Source organism: Acromyrmex echinatior, chromosome 6 (assembly GCF_024713525.1).
Source record: "Acromyrmex echinatior isolate Ae372 chromosome 6, ASM2471352v2, whole genome shotgun sequence".
Classification (NCBI taxonomy): domain Eukaryota; kingdom Metazoa; phylum Arthropoda; class Insecta; order Hymenoptera; family Formicidae; genus Acromyrmex; species Acromyrmex echinatior.
Window position 1 is genome coordinate 16,110,204 of NC_141857.1, and position 20,663 is coordinate 16,130,866.

At 33.5% G+C, this 20,663-nt stretch overlaps 1 protein-coding gene and 2 pseudogenes across 2 annotated transcripts in view; all 3 read left to right on the plus strand.

The window, feature by feature from the left end:
- LOC105144016 (uncharacterized) overlaps window positions 1-20,663 on the plus strand; it is a 94,248-nt pseudogene that overhangs the window by 16,254 nt on the left and 57,331 nt on the right. The window contains exon 5 of the transcript XR_015545288.1: window positions 11,385-11,529. The product of XR_015545288.1 is annotated as an uncharacterized LOC105144016 (transcript). The remainder of the gene's footprint in view (window positions 1-11,384; window positions 11,530-20,663) is intronic.
- Window positions 4,481-6,675, plus strand: LOC147909590 (uncharacterized; annotated as a pseudogene).
- On the plus strand, window positions 12,172-15,771 carry LOC147909591 (uncharacterized). The gene is made up of 5 exons (XM_087406831.1): window positions 12,172-12,420; window positions 12,496-13,767; window positions 14,422-14,871; window positions 14,952-15,247; window positions 15,615-15,771. The coding sequence occupies exons 1-5, from the start codon at window positions 12,172-12,174 to the stop codon at window positions 15,769-15,771; spliced, it is 2,424 nt and encodes an 807-aa protein (XP_087262957.1).

Here is a 20,663-nt window from a genome sequence, read left to right on the forward strand (position 1 = left end):
GCACCACTACGTTCTCTATCGCTAATATCAAATCATCCTCTTTAAATCGCCTAAACCAAAACTCACACGTACTTTTGGATACAACATTGACTCCAAGAACAGAACAAATTGATTCACATGCTTTAGCAGCGCTTTTTCCTTGATGAAATTCGTATCGAATGCAGTGTCGAATAAATTGCTTGTCGCTCTCCATTTTAAAAACATTTAATTTTGAGGTTAAGTTTCCAATTTTGTGAAGTCAATTATGTTTTTTAATAGTACACATTAAGCGCCACTACATATCAAAAGAGCGCGAAAAATATTTGAATTCTAAGTTTAAATTATACGTTACACAAAAAACACTTTAAAACTTATTTGTACATCTAATATATATTTCAAATTTAATACTTTTCGATATTCTTTATTTCCTGTCATTATTGTTAATACATTCTCTGAACTGAATAATAAATACATTAAATTACTATTTAATATTTTTACATCATGTATGCCTTACAGAATCTGATAGTGTTTAATTGGCGTGTGATTAATCATTTACTTTGAATATTAAAAATACTATTGCTTTCCATTTTAACCCTTTAAAACTCAGATATTGATTTCTTTTGAATAAAATTTTTTTTCTTCAATATGATGTTTAAAAATTCTCCTGATAAAGAGCTTTGTGAATGAAATAAAATTGATCACCAAGATATGATTTTTTGAAAGTAATATTTTGAAAGTAATACATGTATTTCAGCTAAAGAATTGAATATTGTATAATTATAACAATAAACATGAATCAATCTTGTATTTTAAGATGATATGGATAAGAAAATAAAAAATCACTAATTTTATCTGTAAATAATATATATTATATATTATATATATTATATGTTTTGTAAATAATATATATTATATATAAAATTAACAAAATCAAGTGAATTGTTCTGCAAATGATCACAATAATGACTTGTTTAGTGAGAATACCATTATTTTTTAAATTGAGACAATCTTAATTTTTAACTAATATGAATTAAGTGTATTATATTGTATAAATTTTTGTATTAATATCAAACATTTGGGAAGAACTTAATGAATGTACGTTATTGTGTACACTAGATCTTAAAGGGTTAATATCTAAACTAAATAATTAATCATTGGCCAATTTAATACTGCGAGTATTAAATTTCTCTAATCGACATCAGTGTTTCCTCTAACTATTTTGTATATATTTATATATAGATACAATTCTCACAAATATTAATTTATCAAATTGTTTACTACAAATGGATACAATAAATGAAAATAATTCGTTCACTGGTTTATGTTTCGAAAAAGCAATATTGGAAATATCTGATATTCCAGGACAATTAGATATTGAGGAATCAAGAGGCGATACTGTTAGAATGATTGTGAGCATGTTTACCATATTAATTATTCTTTTAGCTATTAAACGCACTTGTATCAATTTTTTTTTGTTATTATATCCTTTTATTTCAGTTTATTTAGCTTAAATTATTTTATATGAACTCTTAAATTTAAAATAAACAGTAATTAAAAGTATAGCACAGATTACAATATGCAGAATCGTATAAAAACCTTTAGTGTATTAAGGGCAAGGTGTCTTCAAGTTCTTCGAATTAGACGTTTCAATTTACTTTGAAGCTTTCTTTAGTAATAAAATTTACAAATAGAGCAAATTGATTGTCAGTTCATCAAAATGGAGTCATTTACAGATTTCCAGAACTGAAGTGTTGTCTCAACAGACCGAAGGATCTATCATGAAACTTCGTATACTCGTAAATTAACGTATTTAATTCTATTAAAAATTATTAAAATTACATTGTCTATGTTACTCTTTCAAAAATCAGATTCTGTTTGGTCTGTTGAAATAACATTTCAGTTTTTAAAACCTATGAATGTCTCCATTTTGACAGATTGATGAATAATTTGCTCTATTTGTAATTTTATTGTTGAGGAAGAGTGAATCGAAACATCAAATTCGAAGAACTTGAAGATGTAATCTTGTCCTTAATACAATAAAAGTTTTTACACCATTCTGTAGATTGTAATCTGTACTGCACTCTCATTAGTCTTTTAATCATTGTTTTCAATTTGTTTTAAATTATTTTATACATCTCAAATTTATTAGGTGTTGGAATTAATTCGTAGCGTTTTTAATGAAAGAATGTTATTTATTTCACATGAGCATTAAAAAATACATTAATGAAAGTACTTCCCATCACTTGTAAAACGCTACGAATTAATTCCAACACCTAATAACATTTATTTTTTTGGCTATTTTGATAGTATCGGTTATGTTTACATTTCCATTGTCAATATTGTTATTATTTTTTTTAATTTAATAGCTTTATTAATTCAATAGTAACACTATTCATCATATCAGAAGACACGGTAGTGTCTCGGCACTAAGCAGCGATACTACTATGTTTCTTTTTTAAAATGTTTTGTATCTCTCACGTTAAAACCCGTCTCGAAATCATTCAACCCAAATTCTACATGTTCTTTCCGATGAAGTTTCATCACCATACACTTCACCATAATAAGCGATTTCAGCTGCGACTTTCTTAAGGTCGAAAGTAGTGAAGAAGCACATATTGGAAAAACAGCTTATCGTGATTTATTTTCACTCGATTGGAAAATCTCTGTAGAGAAATCTAACCCGTGAAGACTGAATCATTTTCAGCAATGTCTAAACTACAACAGATTTGTGACTTCATTGTCAAAACTCACTAGCATTGGAGCCGGCATCCTCTAGTAGCGAGCGGCCGAAATTAAGTTTATCATCTAATATCAAATAAAAAATAAAAATCCAGAGTTTTTACTAATCAAGTTAAATTTTATTAAATTAAAATGTAAAACCCAAGTGGTACTATCTTTGTTATTTACTTACTTCTAATGATATGTATCATTCGTATAAAAAATTTGATATCAACAACTGGCACCAAGTTAAATTCCACAAAACTTTATATATTATTCGTAAAAAAGATTTGATCTGAATAATTGGCGCCAGGTTAAATCTCATATCAAGTTAAATAAAGAAAATTCATAATTGCGTTACCTTGTTCATTCAAGTGTTACTACAAAAAGTTAAAAAAGTAAACACTTGGCGTTGCTAGACCAAATAAAAACAAATAAAAACTATAAAAACTATAAAAACTATAAAAACATTTTAAAAATTATAATAATAGTTAAAAAATAATAATAATAGTTAATAAAATAATAATATAATAGTTAATAAAATAATGAAAGATAATTATAGTTTTAATGTGATAATGAATTTAATCTGAATGTTATACTGAATAAAGTTTACTGCTTATTTCTTTTTTCTTTTTCATAATACAAGTCTTATAAATCCAAGTTTATTTATCTTAGACTTAAATCTAATAGCTTGCAAAACTTTCGTAACTTATATGACTGTTTAACTTAATCGAATATATATCTACACTCTGTATACTTTTACTCTCATGGGAATGTTTCTCATTGTTCTTATTTTAAATATTACATTCGTGTTTTTAGTTCTATGTTGCATCGTAATCTAGCAGCGCCAAGTGTTTACTTCTTTAACTTTTTGTGATAACACTTGGATGGACGAAGTAATGCAATTATGGATTGTTTTCTTTATTTAATTTGGTATAGGATTTAACTTGGCGTCAGTTGTTGATATCAAATTCTTTATACGAATGATACATATCATTAGTTAAGTAAATAACAAAGATAGTAACACTTAAGTTTTACTTTTTAATTTGATAAATACCTTTTACACAAATTTATCAGTATTTAATAAATTGTAATTAATGCTGTAATTAATGCTGTAATTAATGGCGTGTAATTAATTATTTATTTTAAGTATTAGGTACTTTTGTTAGTTATTTTAATACAAAAAATAAATAATTAATCACTGATCAATTTAATACTATTAATTTCTGTAAGAGACATTTTCTTTACTTGTTTGATATATATTTATAGATATGAGTCTCACAAATAACTTCTCAAAGTGTGCTCTACAAATGGATACGATAAATAACAATAATGCAATTATGGATTGTTCACTGATTTATCCTTTGAAAAAATAATGTTGGAAACACATGAAATGATTAAAAGGACAGAGTTAAAAGAATCTTCAGAAAAAATAGATACATCAGTTGAGGAATTAAGAGACGATGCTAACGAAGATGATTGTATTTGTTTAATTTGCTGATATTTTGATTAATATTAAACACTTTTCTACTCAATGTTCTTTCTTATTCTTTTGAATTAATTTAATTTTAACTACATGTCTCGTTTCAAAGTTTTAATTTACATGTCTGGGTTCAATTCACCCACGGCGTCTTTGACTAGCTCTACAATTATTATAAATCTTAATAAAAAATTATTTTTTTATGCCAGAATGTATAGAATGGAAATATCAAAATATAAAAAGAAAGATTTTGATAGTAATTGGAAAAGTTGTACCAAAAAAATATTAAAGAACAACGTGAAAATGTGTTCTTTTGTGAAAAAGAACACGTAATAGAATATAGAAAATGTATTTTGTATAATAACTCTCAACGCTTATAATTTTCAATTCGTAGAATTTGTTCATGCGTAGAATATTTTCACGTGCTTTTTATTAATTATCAAGGCAGATAAGAATAATTTTCGTCCATTTGTATAAGTGTTTTAAAGCGATCCGATTATATACATATACATATATAATATTTTGTTATATCTATATTCTTCTTGTTTACAAATGATACGCTAAAAATTTTAATAGTCATTTGTCGTTTATGACGTCAGGATTCAATATGATCGCAACGATTACTCAAGAATCTTAATAAGATATCTAATGTTTTTGAAAGAAAGATCTTTTAAATGGGATAATCAAAGTTCAATTTAATATCATCAAAAGATTTTTATCTTTCTATCTCTTTTAGCTTTTGTTCCTTTTATTTTTTAGAATATATTCCGAATATATTCCTTCAAGTATAAGTGATGTTTCATCTATTTACTTGGATGAAGAAGATAACATAAAGGATAATAATAAAAAAAAACCCTCCTCCTTTAATAGATCTAATACATTTAGTGGTCTAGATACATCTAATTTACATTCGTCTGGAACGAAAACATGTGACGATACTGAAATGTATGTAACAGAATCGTCAGGAAACAAACACATACAAAAAGAAATTGTTGTTATTACTGTAAAAAGCTACTGTACAGAGCAAGATAACACGTCACTTAGAAACTGTATATTCTAATGAAGAGGAAGTTAAAAGATTTATTGTATTACCAAAGGGAAACTATGAAAGAAAGAAAATAATAGAAACTATTCGACGAAATAGTAATTTTCAGTTTAACTAAGAAAGTGATAAATAATGATGAACTTATTACATGTAGGCGATCAAATAAAAAATGGAATAAAACTGCAAGTGATTTCTTACCTTGTGGTAAATACAAAGGATATTTTTCAAAAGCATCTCTTTGACATCATTTTCGTCATTGCACTGGACGTAATAGCAAACATAATAAATCAATAATGGTATTGGGCCGCATTATTGCAAGAACTCACGAAATAGCTAATAAGTTCTCAAAACTATTGTCTTCCCCGTATTACGAGATGATGAAATAACTTGTGCAATAAGATATGATCAATTAATAATTCTATATGGGAATAAACTTTGCTTGAAATATAGACTACAGCATCAGCACGATATGATTCGATCTCGATTATGATTGTTAGGACGTTATCTCTCAGAACAAAAGATGAAAATATCACTGTTTTTGTTTCGTTATATGATCCGAAATTTTATGTATTGCAATTGCTGCTGTCATGTGGAAGGTTTTGATGAAAATAAAAATGTATATAAAGTACCATCTGCATTTAATCTTGGGACGTATATAAAACATATTGGAGAGATTTTAATTAATGAATGTACAAAAAATCATGATATTTTGAAAATGAAATTGGTTGAAAATTTCTTAAAACTACTAAGACAAGACTATGGAACAAGCGTTAATAGAATAGTGTTGGAAACACAAATGCAGCGAAAACGACAAAAAGAAGATTATACTTCCATCAACAGATGATATTAGAAAATTAAATAGTTATTTAACAGAAAAATGATAAGAAACTTATAACAATTTATTGAAAGAATATTCATATAAAAATTGGCTAAATCTGTTGGAAACAACTCTCATATCTGTGCAATTGTTTAATCGTCGACGAGCTGGAGAAACTGAAAGAATATTAGTATCAGAATTTCAAAGTTATCATAGTGTTAATGAAAAGACGAATAAGGATATTTACAAATCATTATCAGCAGAAGCACGAAAATTAGTAAATAAATATGTCCGTTTTGAAATATGTGGTAAACTTGAGTCTGTTGAACGGAACCAATGATATAATTGGGAATAATAATTTGTTAATAATTTTTACGAATTGGATTATTTAATGTTAAATTTATCAATATTATTTATATAACTTTTATTTTATATTGACAAATGTTATAATATATTTAATACTTTTTTTCTAATTTTAATAATCTTTCAAGAATGCAAATAAATATTACGTTATGCCTGATTGAGCATTAAATTATTAAGAATTGCTTATCAATTTAATTTAATTCATGATATTATTATAGTACTTTAATTGCCTTTATAAGTCCGGAAAACCAATTTGGCATGCAGTTCGAATGACTACAAATATATATGCATGTACATATATAATATATATAATATATATATATATATATATATATAATTCACATTGAATTATTCAAGCATTAAAGACCCAGATTCGACCGTTATAGGCATTTTAATTTCTAATATTAAATACTACATTTTTGTATAATTTTCATACAAAAATGTAATATTTATTAATAATAAAAAATATGTACCTTTATTTTTAAAAAATTCAATCTTTGTAGCTTATATATTTTTTTCCATAAAAAAACGTATGAGAAAAATATACTTTTTAAAGTCGAAGCGTCTTATGTCCTCTTAAAGTCCCATATTAAATAAAGATTAAAGTTTTGTACTGCTTTCATATGTTTTAATATCCATTTGCAATTTGATATTAATTTTCATTCGAATTTAGAAATTATTAATGCTTTGAATTTCTTCTATAAAAATATTTGTCTCAAGTTTATCTAAAAAATACAATACTTTAACATTTTATGCAGAAATATAAATTAGTGTAATTTGTAAAAATTAATATTTATGTTATTTATTTTAATATTATTTTGTTCCATTATTTATACAATTCATAATAATTATATGTTTGAGATGAATCTGGATCACCATTCAACAGAAATAAATACTCGTATAAAGATACTGATGAGCAAAATCAATCCATCTCTTTTGATGAGCAAAAAAAATTAACATTAAGTTACAATTTTTATGAATTTTATGTATAACTGCACATTTTTGTAATTTATATTTTGAATTTGCTAATATATTGACAGCTAGCTACTGGAATTTCGATTGTCTCTGAACAAGAAATTCTTGTAGAAAGAAGGATCGGATAAGTACAATACTCCGCTAGAAAGGCATACCACTTTGTTTTAGATTATATTTATTAAAGAAAAATTAATAACAAAACTTTAAAAACATGAATACTTCCTCGGAGGGGGGGTGACGGAGTCGTCAAACCCGCTTATGCGGAGCTCTACGCATGGACCGACCAATACGCACCAATATGACCAATCCTCCAGGTTGTCCGCAAAGAAGTTCCGCATGCAGGGTGCCCTTATCCTTTCCGAAGACTTCCAATATGAAGGCCTCGGTTCCCCCCTTCTCCGCCGATCCCACAATCGGCCAGCACAATTATCGCGGGCCCGATGTATAAGGTTGACAAAGAACGGACAGTCCTCCGAGTTCCGGTTAATAGAAATAACCGAGGACAATCCACTTCTTGACGACCAAAGATGTCACCGTAGCCGCAGCGCAACCCGCTTCAGGACCAGTGGTCCGCGACACGACAGGGGGTCTAACGGCATCCCGATAACCAGTGCGAGATCATCTGGGGGAGGAGGGGGAGGCAATCATGGCCGCCGCTCTCAACCTCTTGGTCTTCCTCCTCAGCCGCTTAGCGAACTTGTCAACCGGCGGCTTACTTGTTTCAACCAGTAGTGCACATTTTGCTCTCGGCATCACAGAAAATCAGCCTCACCATTTCTATCCCCATCAAGCAAACACCTGGCACCAGTGATGAATTTCGGGCCACTTGCAGCACGCGATCAGCGGTATCAGTCGGCGGCCTAGCGCAACTGGCAGCAACACAAGCACGAGCCCATGTCCACATGACTTGGTTAGAAGCGTGCCGACTATATTGCTCTGACATTTTTGTACTACGTTTTCATTGCTTGCCTTATCGGCGAGTTGAAAGTGGGAGAGAGAGCCTGTCCTTGTTCTCATAGCTTCGCTCAAGCAAGCGTCAAGCGACCGAAAAATGTTTTCTCAGCCGCTCGGTGTGTATCAAGAGACATGTAGGAACATTCTAGAACATAACTTTTAATAAATTGTAATAATCATATACTCCTCCCATTAATCCAGAATGTTATAAATCATGTCAAAACACGATAATTAACGAGAGATTAATTGTTTGAAATGATTTTCCAAGCGTACCCTAATTAAACTCTTAATGAAAATTAAACTCTTTTTGTGTTTCGGAGGCAAAATTACCATAAAAAATTTGTTTGCGGGAAGTTGTCCGAAATGATGTATTATATAATACAACATATTAAAAGTTCTACCGTCAGTAGATTTGGAAGACTTTCTAACTTCAAAAAGCTAATAAAAAAGTTTCGGTTTTTCAAAAATATCTCAGAAAGTTTTTATTTTATCGAAATAAAGATCATTATCAAAAAGAAAGCTAACAAAATTAGAAATAATTCCATTTTCTTTTTAAGATCAAATTATTTAGAATAATATATCCTATCTAAAAATCTTAATGAAAATACACTCATTCGACGCGTTTTCATTCAAAATGAAAGAATCTGGCAAAAAAATGCGGCAGTCAGCCTCGTGAACCAAGATATTAAGTGTCAAAATTCGAGATTTTAGAAGTTAAGATATCCGTTATTCCGACTCGCTGCAGCGCTACGTATACGTAAAATCTATTTTTTTTTTCGAAGAATTCTGAAATAGTGCAATAAGTTAGAGTGAGACAGTTGTAGTTTGGAGCACTTTCAGCGCTTTAAAAACGACAATTTACTACTTTAATAATAATTCACTGTCTTAAAAATAACAATTCACTGCTTTAAAAATAATTTATTACTTTAAAAACAATTCACTGCTTAAAGAACAATTACTGTTTCAAAAACAATAATTCACTGCTTTAAAAATACAAATTCACTGTTAATGCAAAGAATTTGTATGTTTAAAATAATGTATTGTTACTTTTGTGTTTTTAAAGCATAGAATAGAGCTTATTATTTAAAATGTATACCTCTTTAATTTTTCTTATATTGATTAAAATTTTACAAAATGTTACAAATGTTCATTATGTATTATTTAATTATGTTCAAATGTTTCATTATGTATTAATTGTGTTCAAATGTTTCATTATGTATTATTTAATTCGTTAATTAAAATTAATGATATTACCTCATGATTTACATAATTAAATTGTAGTGAATCGCGCGTTTCTGATCTTTTATATACACTTTTTTTAATGTAAAGGATAAAATGTCATGTAAAAAATCTTCCGATATTTCATTTACAAAAGAGAAATTTATGAGAATCATTCGGTTGCAATCCCAAAACAATTTTCGAATAAATCTCGGCCACAATTTTGTCCAACTACATCTTGGACAGCAAGCCAAGGATTTTTATTCAGTTGCTTATTGAATATATCATTTATTTATTACGATTAAATCAGTCTACAGCAGAGAAGTATGCATTCCAGAACCGCTTACTGATCGCTTAGTGAGCTTTTTCATTTGATTGGCATATCCATTAAATCCTAAAATATAGACCAATCAGATGAAAGTGCTCCAAACTGTCTCACTCTAACTTATTGCACTATTTCAGAATTCTTCGAAAAAGAACAGATCTTACGTATACGTAGCGCTGCAGTGAGTCGGGACAGATATCTTAATCTGTAAAATCTCGAACTTTAACGTTTAATATCTCGGTTCACGAGACCGACCGCCGCATTTTTTTTTGCCAGATTCTTTTATTTTGAGTGAAAATGCGTCGGATGAATGTATTTTTCATTAAGATTTTAGATGGGGTATGCTATTCTAAATAATTACTGATCATACGATACTTTCCGTGATAGAATTTTTTAAAGAATGTTGCATTTTTGATCATTTTGAGAATGAAGCGATTTTTCACATGTTGTATTTTTCGTAAATATCTCGACTCTAGCTTTTACGTACAGAATACTTTTTATGAAAATTGTAGATTATTATTGAATTCCCTATAAAATTATACTTTTTATTCGTCCTTGCACGACCAATAGTTTCCGAAGTACGATTTTAAGAATGTTTCCCTTTATTTTTGAACTAAACTTTTTTTTTAACGCTTTATATAAATACTCGGATTTGGCTACTCCTGTAAAAAATACTTATTATCAAATAAAAAAGTTTTTAAATTCTCTACAAAATCATTATAAATTTATTAATTTCTAAATTTTGTATTTATTTTTTTATATAATAACGATTTTTTATATTTCCCTGCTGACGGGAGAAATCATCACCTTCTCGCGGTTTTCATTGAGCAACAATATGTATGTTATTTAAAGAAATATCGTGAAAATAAAAGTATAATAGTTTTTAAATAATTTACGTTATGGTGTAATTAAAAGTGATATTATTTAATTAATTTCTTAATATAACATACTTAACATAACATTATAAATTAAAAGACATACATATTGGCTAAGAGTGGATACTTTCACACTCACAAACTTTAATATTTCATAAAAGTACGCACTATAATAATATTTAATACATCTCTCTTTATTCCGATTAATATTTAAAATATATAGGAAAGTAAAGAAAGAGAAAGAGATATTTTGATAATAATATCGCGACAAGCCGAGATTCTTGAGAATACGAGAGCGTTCATCGTGTGGATTTTATACTGCATTAGTAGGGGAGATCGGGGATAATAGACTCATTTTTCAGTTTTGAATTTTTACAGACAAAATTAAGAGACTTATCGAAAAAATGAATTCTACATCAGTTACTACATTTGACTACCTAATAATATTTTAATAATAAGGGGAAACTGATAACTAATAAAAAATATATTTTTCTAATGCATTCCATTTGATTCAACTAGCCCCGGGACCGGATAATTCGACTAAGATTATTAAAATAAAGATTAATGTATTTGAAGCTACATATTAATAAAACTTTTATGCAAATATATTTTAAACACAAACATTCGTTTCGCAGGACAAACAATACTTCTTTTTGCAAAATTTGTTCATTTTGTGCAAAAACACGTCGAATAAGCCTAGTTTTCGAAATTGGACATGAAGGAATTAAACTTATAACATTCACCACTGAGGAAAATCTCTTTAAAGGAATAAACTTTTGAGTAAGTACTATAAGAATCGTCACTAAAAGAGTCATACAGTTCCATGCTATGGTTAGTCTACTATCCTCATCCGTTCATTTTTTAAAAATATTAATAATAATGTTAACATTAATAATAAACATTAATAATAATGTTAGGTAGAGGACCTTGGTGTCCCCGTTGCGCTATGTGCAGCGCTATTTTCTCCTTGTCTGAGATCTGTGTCTCTTGCCTTGTGGCTTGTCCGTGTCGGTATTGGCAGTGTGTGATAAAAGATGAAATGAACTTTGCCTTGATATAAGATTTCTTTTTATTATACTTGAATTACACTCGCGTCTTCTATCATAAAGTTAAAATAATAAAACTCTTGTGCACTGGTCATGCACATGTTATTAGCGAGGAGGTCGCACACGGAAGCTTCGAGAAAACCCGTGCTTGTCGTGTGCGACTTATACGCTTGCACGTGACCTCAGGATAAAAAATGTAATCTGCATGTGTATGCGATACCTGTGTATCCGGCTCGAAGGACCAATGTTGAAGGGCGGCCATTTGCATCTTCATAAAATCTTACATTTCATTGACCAAGCTGTCACATTGTAATTTTATAACGGCTTCGCGTTGCCACGCAGTCAATATCACGCAGTACATTTAACGTTTTTCATAATGGAAACATTAGCAAATGCAAAAATTAAAAGAGCTCACATAAAATCCGCGGTCACACGGTTAAAGACTTTTATCGATAATTTCGATGTCAACTGCGGATCGCAGTATGGTCTCACCAAGCGTAAGCAAAGACTATCGGAATTGTGGAATCAATTCGAAGCAGCTCAATTTCGCATAGAAATTCTTGAAAACACAGATCCTTCGATAATTTCGATGTCAACTGCGGATCGCAGTATGGTCTCACCGAGCGTAAGCAAAGACTATCGGAATTGTGGAATCAATTCGAAGCAGCTCAATTTCGCATAGAAATTCTTGAAAACGCAGATCCTTCGATCACTGACAAAAGAGTTCTCCATGAACAGCACGCGCAACAGCGACAATTTTGAAACTTCTTATTTCCTGTTAATGGCTTGTACCGCTCTTATTGAGTGTATGGAAAAAAATGCTTCTCCGTCAACTTCATCAAACATAAATGGACAAGTGGTAAGATCGAGAGAAACGCGTGTTAAATTGCCTAAAATCGATTTACCAGTTTTTACAAGTGCATATGACGATTGGTATTCCTACAGGGATACCTTTGAACAGTTAATTCATTTAAATGAGGATTTAGCGGAAATTGAAAAATTTCACTACCTGAGATCTTCCTTAAAGGACGCTGCCTCTGACATAATTAAATTTATAGAGACCACTGCAGCCAATTATTGCGAAGCATGGGCAGCGGTTTCGAGTCAGAGATGGATTGTTCAAAAGCATGTTCGCGCTTTATTCGAAGTATCAGCTGTACGTAAGGAAAATCACAGCATGACTCGTGAATTGTTAGACACTTTTCTTAAACATTTGCGCGCGCTCAAGGCCCTCGGAAGGCCTACTGATTATTGGGATGATTTAATTATTCATCTTATCATTTGTAAGTTGGATGTAGTCACCAGTAAGGCGTGGTCACCAAAAGAGCTCCCAGATTTAAAGAGCTTAATAGAATTCTTGACTCTTCGATGCCAGGCATTGGAATCAGTACATTTTAGATTTTACAATAACGTAACAAGCAACATCACATCAAGGCATAATAGCAATTCAAGGTCCACGTTTGTCACAAATATCGCTACATCCAATCTTTCTTGTGCTGTTTGTAAGGAAAACCATTCCATATATCATTGTAAAGAATTCCTCAATTTATCAGTTGAAGATAGAATTAAGGCCGCGAAAAAAGCGCATTTATGTCTCAATTGTTTGCGATCGAACATACATAAAAAGAAAGCATGTAAGTCGAGTATGTGCCGAAAATATAGCAAAAAACATAACACATTGTTACACATAAGCACTCCGAATAGTTCGCAATCAAACCCGCAGGCAGCAGGTCAAGCAACCAATCCTCCACTCCCCGTCGCCACGCAATGTACATCAGGTCATCGTTCATTAAATATTTTACTATCTACCGCAATTATCCATGTATACGATTCCAATAATCAGATTCATTCATGTCGAGCATTACTTGACAGCGGTTCTCAAATGAATTTCATTTCAACGAAGGAGTTGGCAAATCACTTGAAACTCAGGGAGCGACCTCTTGATGTATCAGTGGTGGGAGTTATGGATGAAGTAATCCATGCTAATAAAGTAGTTAATCTTTGCATCAAATCGCGTTTTAGTAATTTTTCCGAAAAAATGACTGCGTGGTGTTTCTAAAAATAACACAGCAGTTCCCACAGCACTTCATACCCATGCAAAGTGTGTCTGTTCCAAAACATAAAACTCGCTGATCCTAATTTTAACGTATCGGCAAGCATTGATATGTTAATCAGGGCCGAGTCCTTCTGGAGGCTCATTTGTGCGAGTCAGATCAAACAATAAAAAAAATCAGTCGACTTTGCAAAAGACACATTTTGGATGGATCATTTCTGGTATCACATCAAGTGACGCAACCGGATCTGTTCCTTCTCTTAATTTTCATTTAACCTCACTCGATGACTCGAAGGCTCACATTGAATCGGTTTTGGGAGGTTAAACATGATACCACTCCTAAACCATTTTCTCTCGAGGAAAAGGCCTGTGAAGAGTCCTGCGAGGCGTAAAGCGAAATTTAGAAGGTCGTTTTGTCGTTAAATTGCAAACAAAGCAAGACAAACTGGATTGGGAGAATCCAAGGACATCGCTCTAAAACGTTTCAAATCGTTCATCAGAAGCGGCTCAATCTCGCATGTACGACGAATACAAGAGGTTCATGGATGAGTACATTCGTTTGAATCACATGAGGTGACCAGTAACACGATGCTAAGCCATGGCTCTCCAGCTTTCTATCTTCCACATCATGCTGTACAAAATGACACGAGCTCCAAGTTCCGGGTGGTATTTGACGGCTCATGCAAAACCACAACTGGATTATCTTTAAACGACGCATTGAGAGTAGGACCCACGCTACAAGAGGATCTTTTCTCCATTTTGACCAGATTCCGAAACATTCAAAATCGCTCTCATCGCCGATATAGCAAAGATGTATCTGCAAGTTCTGGTCGATTCAACTCAGACACCATTGCAGCGTATTTTCTGGCGCCAGATGAACCCATCAAGCCTTTCGAATTACTCACTGTCACTTATGGTACATCATCAGCATCATTCTTGGCATTCAGAGCCCTGAGAAAGTTAACGGAGGACAGTGCGGATTGCTATCCGAGGGCGTCGCAAATAGCATTGAGAGACTTCTACGTGGATGATCTCGTCACCGGAGCCGATTCAATAGATGAAGCTCTGTCTCAATCAAGAAGGAGATCACTGCATTGCTGCAGGACGAGAAATTCGAGCTCAGAAAATGGGCATCCAATGCTCTTGCCTTCCAGGATCAAAATTTCAGCGAGCCTAGAGAATTCACCTTGTCCTCAGACAAGAACTCCGAAAAGAAGGCATTAGACATTGCAAGGGATTGTCAGGCTGACGTATTCAAGTATTCGTCCATCAATCATCTGCCTCCTCTGGAGACGCCTACCAAACGAAGCATTTTATCACGCATATCTCTCATTTTTGACCCACTGAGGCTGCTAGGTCCAATTACATTACTCGTCAAATCCATCATGCAGGACCTCTGGTGATTCAAGCTTGATTGGGATGAATCGATTCCTTTAGAATTACATATCAAATGGAGACGCTTCGAAACGGAATTACAGGAACTGCATGGCATATGCATTCCTCGTCTTGTCACAACCACAGAACAATAGTTTTGCTACATGAGTTCTCAGACGCTAGCGAAATTGTATACGGAGCATGCATTTATTTACGCTCCAAGTCCAGAGTGGCACTATTGAAGAGTTTGTCACTTCCACGCCTCGAGTTATGTAGTGCATTGCTGCTGGCTCGTCTTATCAACAAGATCTCTAAGGTCTCACCTGTTCAATAGCATCCATTCATCTATGGATGGATTCTACAATTGTACTATCATGGTTGCAATCGTGCAGTCGATCTTGGTCAACCTTCATGGCAAATCGCACTGGTGAGATACAGGAATTAACATCGATTCAGCAATGGAATCACGTTCCGAGTCAGGACAATCCCGCGGACTCATTGTCCCGCGGTGTCATGCCGGATTCCCTGGTGCAATTGGAAATCTGGTGATCGGGGCCCTCCTGGCTGGGACGTGACAGAGAAAGTTGGCCTCAAGAAGGCTATACCTGCAGACGTGGCCAGCGTCCCTGAGCGAAAACTTAAGACTTACTGCAGTGAGCGCTGGTGCACAAGAACCTGACATATTCTATCGATATTCAAACTTCACCAGGCTCATTCGAGTCTTTGCGTACATGATTCGTTTTACAAAAAGTTTCAAGAGTTCAAGGGATTTATCCGACCATTCTCAGGAGATCTCATCTTTGCAGAACAAGGACATTCCATCTATATCTTTCAATAAGCAGCAACAGGCAATTTATCGTCTAATCAAAATAATACAAACGATTTTCCAAGTGAAGTGAAGGCGCTTAGCAACCACAAGGCTATTCCTACAAACAGTCCCATCTTAAAATTAAATCTATTTCTTGATGATTCCGGCATCTTACGTGTCGGCGATCGTTTGAGAGAATCCTCCTTGCTTTATGTCTCCAAGCATCCTGTTGCCTGGAAATCATCCATTTTCCCATTTAATTGTGATACACGAGCATGAGAGGCACTTTCATGCCGGACTACAAGCTACTCTGGCCGCGGTGCGTGAGCGTTACTGGCTCATTTCGGCGCGTAACGTCATTCGATAGATTCTCAGGAGATGTATCGTCTGTTTCAAGAGTTCACTAAAACTCGCTTCCGCTATCATGGGAAACTTGCCGGAACCGCAGGTTAAAATGTCTTCGAAGATATTTGATCAATGTGGAATGGATTATGAAAACTAAGGTCTAGTTATGACATTGGAAATTTGATGTTTTTTTTGCGTATCTCTTGGTGTTCATGTTCATATCTTAGCATTATTATCTTCAACGTTGACAACATGATGTTATTTTGTTGATCAAACATATTCATTTTGTATTTATTGAAAGGCGATTCTTTCAAGGGTGGTGGTATGTTGGCGCTTGTCAGTATTAATGTAGCTCAGCGGGCTTGATACCAGCCCGTTGGTTTTGCGATGTGATTGCGGTGTGATAGCGACGTGCCGTGTCCCTGATAGGGCCCACCGAAAGGGAGGACATGCGCGCGACTATGTTGTCTGCGTGTAAACCGCCGCGCTTCTCACAGGTTTTCTCGAAGCTTCCGTATGCGACCTCCTTGCTAATAACACGTGCACGACTGGTGCACAAGAGTTTTATTATTTTAACTTTATGATAGAAGACGTGAGTGTAATTCAAGTATAATAAAAAGAGGTCTTATATCAAGGCAAAGTTCATTTCATCTTTTATCATACACTGCCAATACCGACACGGACAAGCCACAAGGCAGGAGACACATATCTCAGACAAGGAGAAAATAGCGCTGCACATAGCGCAACGGGGACACCAAGGTTCTCTACCTAACAATATACGATAACAAAAACACAAAAAAAATCTGTTGGACTTTATTAAGCAAGAATTACACTTACTATCTAAGTAGAAATCAAATGTCTCAGCAATCATATTATATATGATAATAAAACAAAAACTTTAAGAATAAAAATATTTATTTAGGTGTACGATTTTTTAAAATTGTGGCATAACTTCTATCATAGATGTGTTCGCAATAAGATGTTACAGCAGATTTAGCGGCAGTCGCTGCTGCGTGCTCAGATACATTTACGCATGTCTCGCGTGTTTTGTTTTTAATGTAGCCTCGATTATTCTACTTACTCCTATATTCAACTGACCTCGATTTCTCATAAACATCAAACCCAATTAATCGATGCGACTGATTAAATAAAATGCGCGAACAATACGCTGATCGCTCCAAGTAATGCTGTGGGAGTTCTAACTCGGGAATACGGGGCGCGGGGGATTCTTCGGAGGTAGGGATATGACGTTAAGCGGAGTGGCAGTAAGACATCACAGATTTGGGGGACTGCAGTCACGTACAAGACAATAAAAAATATCACAAAAAAGAGAATATTGCCATGAACAAAAAAACAATACAAAAAATAAATGATTATAAAATAAAAAGTGTTACAAAGGCCGGTAAATGCTCCAACCGTTTTTCGACCAAGATATGGCGTAATGTAATTTTTCTAGAAACAACATTTATTAATTATTTTAAATAAATACGACCAAGTTTCAATTAAGGAGGGAAACCACAGTAGAGCACGAAAAAGTAAGTATATTTTCGGGAATTTTTTTTGGCTCAATGAAATGATCAATCAAAAATTTGTAAAATAAGCATTATAATATTATGAAGTACAAATAAGAATTTTTTCATACATTTTTGGTACAAAATGGCGGCTGTGCCGCACTTGTCCGATGGCGCCTATTTTTGAAGGAGGGACCATGGGCGGACATCTAGAGTCCTTAATTTTTGACCTGAAACAAAAAATGACAGTTTTTTAGGTTCTATATATCAATAGCTATGGAAGTACGTAGGATTTTTTCGATATATTAATTTTTCGCAAAATGGTGCACGTTTTAAGGAAAACTTGCAAATTTAACAAAAAAAACGCCATAAAATTGTTGATAAAAAAAAACCATGTAATATAAAAAAAAACCCTACGCACTTCCATAGAGAAAGGTATTCTGAATATACTGTCAAAATTTGAAACCGATCGGTAAAGATTTATTCGAGTTATGTGTCCGCCCAGTTTAAAAAAAGTAGTTTCGAGAAAAACGCGTTTAAAGTTTTAAGTACTGTAAAATCATATAATATTTTTATATACCTCTAATCTGCGATGCCTGCGCCATACAATTGGCCTTCTTCATCTATCTCCTGCTCTTGTTTGGCCTTTCGAATTGTTTTCAGATCGATGCGGGCCTGTTTTGCGCCCTCACTCAAAGATCGTTCCGCTTTCTGTATGCGTTTCTCATCCAAGTCCATGCATAGTTCGTGACTTTTTGGACCAATTTTCATGCCCATGACCTGGATTATATGTAAAATTGATATTAATCCGTCATTAAAAACACACGAAGCGATGTTCGTAGCAATGTCGATGATTATTTTGCCGGAATTCATAGTTTTCGGAGCCATCGCCCACACTGTCGAGTTGAAGCTCTCATTGCTGTTTTGAGTGAAACCCCCGATGCACCGAGTGAGAAGATCATCCGTAGTGAGTTGTTCATAAACTGGCTTAATTGTTGATAAACTATATCAGACATTAGTGATTTGTGCGTATAGGTAGCCAAAGTATTAAAAGATTTCGCCCTTTGCCACGAGCACCATGAATTTTCTCCAGTCGGGCAATCGTCGTGTTGGGGATGGTTATCCGTAGATATTTTGTGAAGTAATGTGGCCCATATAGCTATCTTCATTTTTTCGACTGATTCGCAATTTCTACGAATAGCTAACCCGAAATATACCAGCTTGATCAAAAAGTTTCCGGAAGAGACCACCAGGTGATGCTCTGAGTCAGTTGATTTGAGTTCTTTTTTTTTGGCTAGGTTGCCACATCTATCATTGACATTTCCATCAAATTTTATCGCCATAGCTTGACATTTGTAAAAATTACGCCGTCTTGAGTACATCTACCTCTGCGCGTGTTTTCGATTTATTACAGTTTTAAAAATGAAGTTGAATTTGCAACAACGAGTTTGTATTAAATTTTGCGTTAAAAATGGATTCAATGGTGCGAAAATCTTGGAAATGTTGGGAAACTGTTTCGGCAGTTGTTCGGTTGATGTTCTAAAGAAAACAACCGTTTACGAGTGGCATGAACGCTTCAGAAGTGGTCGTGAATCCGTCGAGGAATCAGTCGAAAAAGAAAGCGATGCTCACGGTTTTCATGGATTACAACGGTATTGTACATTACGAATTTTTGTCAGAAGGTCAGACAGTTAATAAGGAGTATTATTTGGGCGTTATGAGACGTTTGCGTGAAGCAATTCGCCAAAAAAGAAAGGATTTGTGAGTAAACAACTCGTGGATTTTGCACCATGATAACGCACCGTCACACAGTGCCATCATTATCCGTGAATTTTTGGTCAAGAACAAAACGAATACCATCCAACAGTCATCGAATTCACCCGATATGGCTCCCTGCGATTTTTTTCTGTTCGATCGAGTCAAAAAACCACTGCGGGGAACGCGTTTTAACAGCCGAAAGGAGGTAATGGAAAAATCGAAGACGGCTCTGATGGCTATACCAATAATAGAGTTCCAGAAATGTTTCGAGAGCTGGATCAAGCGCTGGCATAAGTGCGTTGCAGTCGCTGGAGAGTACTTTGAAGAGGACAATATCACTTTTGATGAATAAACTTGTATTTTGAATTTTCTAAATGAATTCCGGAAATTTTTTGATCAAGCTAGTATTGACAGTTCGTCGATCAGTTTGCCTGTCAATTTCCCTTTTCTTCCCAAGCCTTTTGTGCGTTTCTTCAAATTACGTGATACCTATAGGCATTCTTAAGTACTATAGACTTTTCGGAGGGAAGTTCCTTCTCCATCGACTGCCATTATACCTGCTCCCGTAGTCTGGGGCTCCCGTAACTGGGCTCGTCTAGCAAAACAATGAATCTGTCTCTGTCCTTCTCTCTGTGGTCACTTGTTTCTAGCGACCGAAAATATTTTCTCGACGATCTCGGCCGCTTGGCGTGTATCATAAGGAGGAAAGAGACATTCTAGACAATACATAATTTTTATTAAATTATATTAATCCTTTGCCCTACGATTTAAGTTACGATGACGCGTGCCATAATTAACAGCCTGGAACACATTGTTTATGTTTGGCCCGATAGACGTACCACGGCTCTCATCAATGATACTTATGTTTGGCCCAATTTCTTTACCACGAGTCTCACACGATATTATAAGTGAAAGAGTTAATCATATACCTTTCTCATTAATATATAATAGCAAAAATGATTTCAAAACGTGATAGTTAACGAGATATAGTTTACGATTTTCAGTGTATTTTATGTACC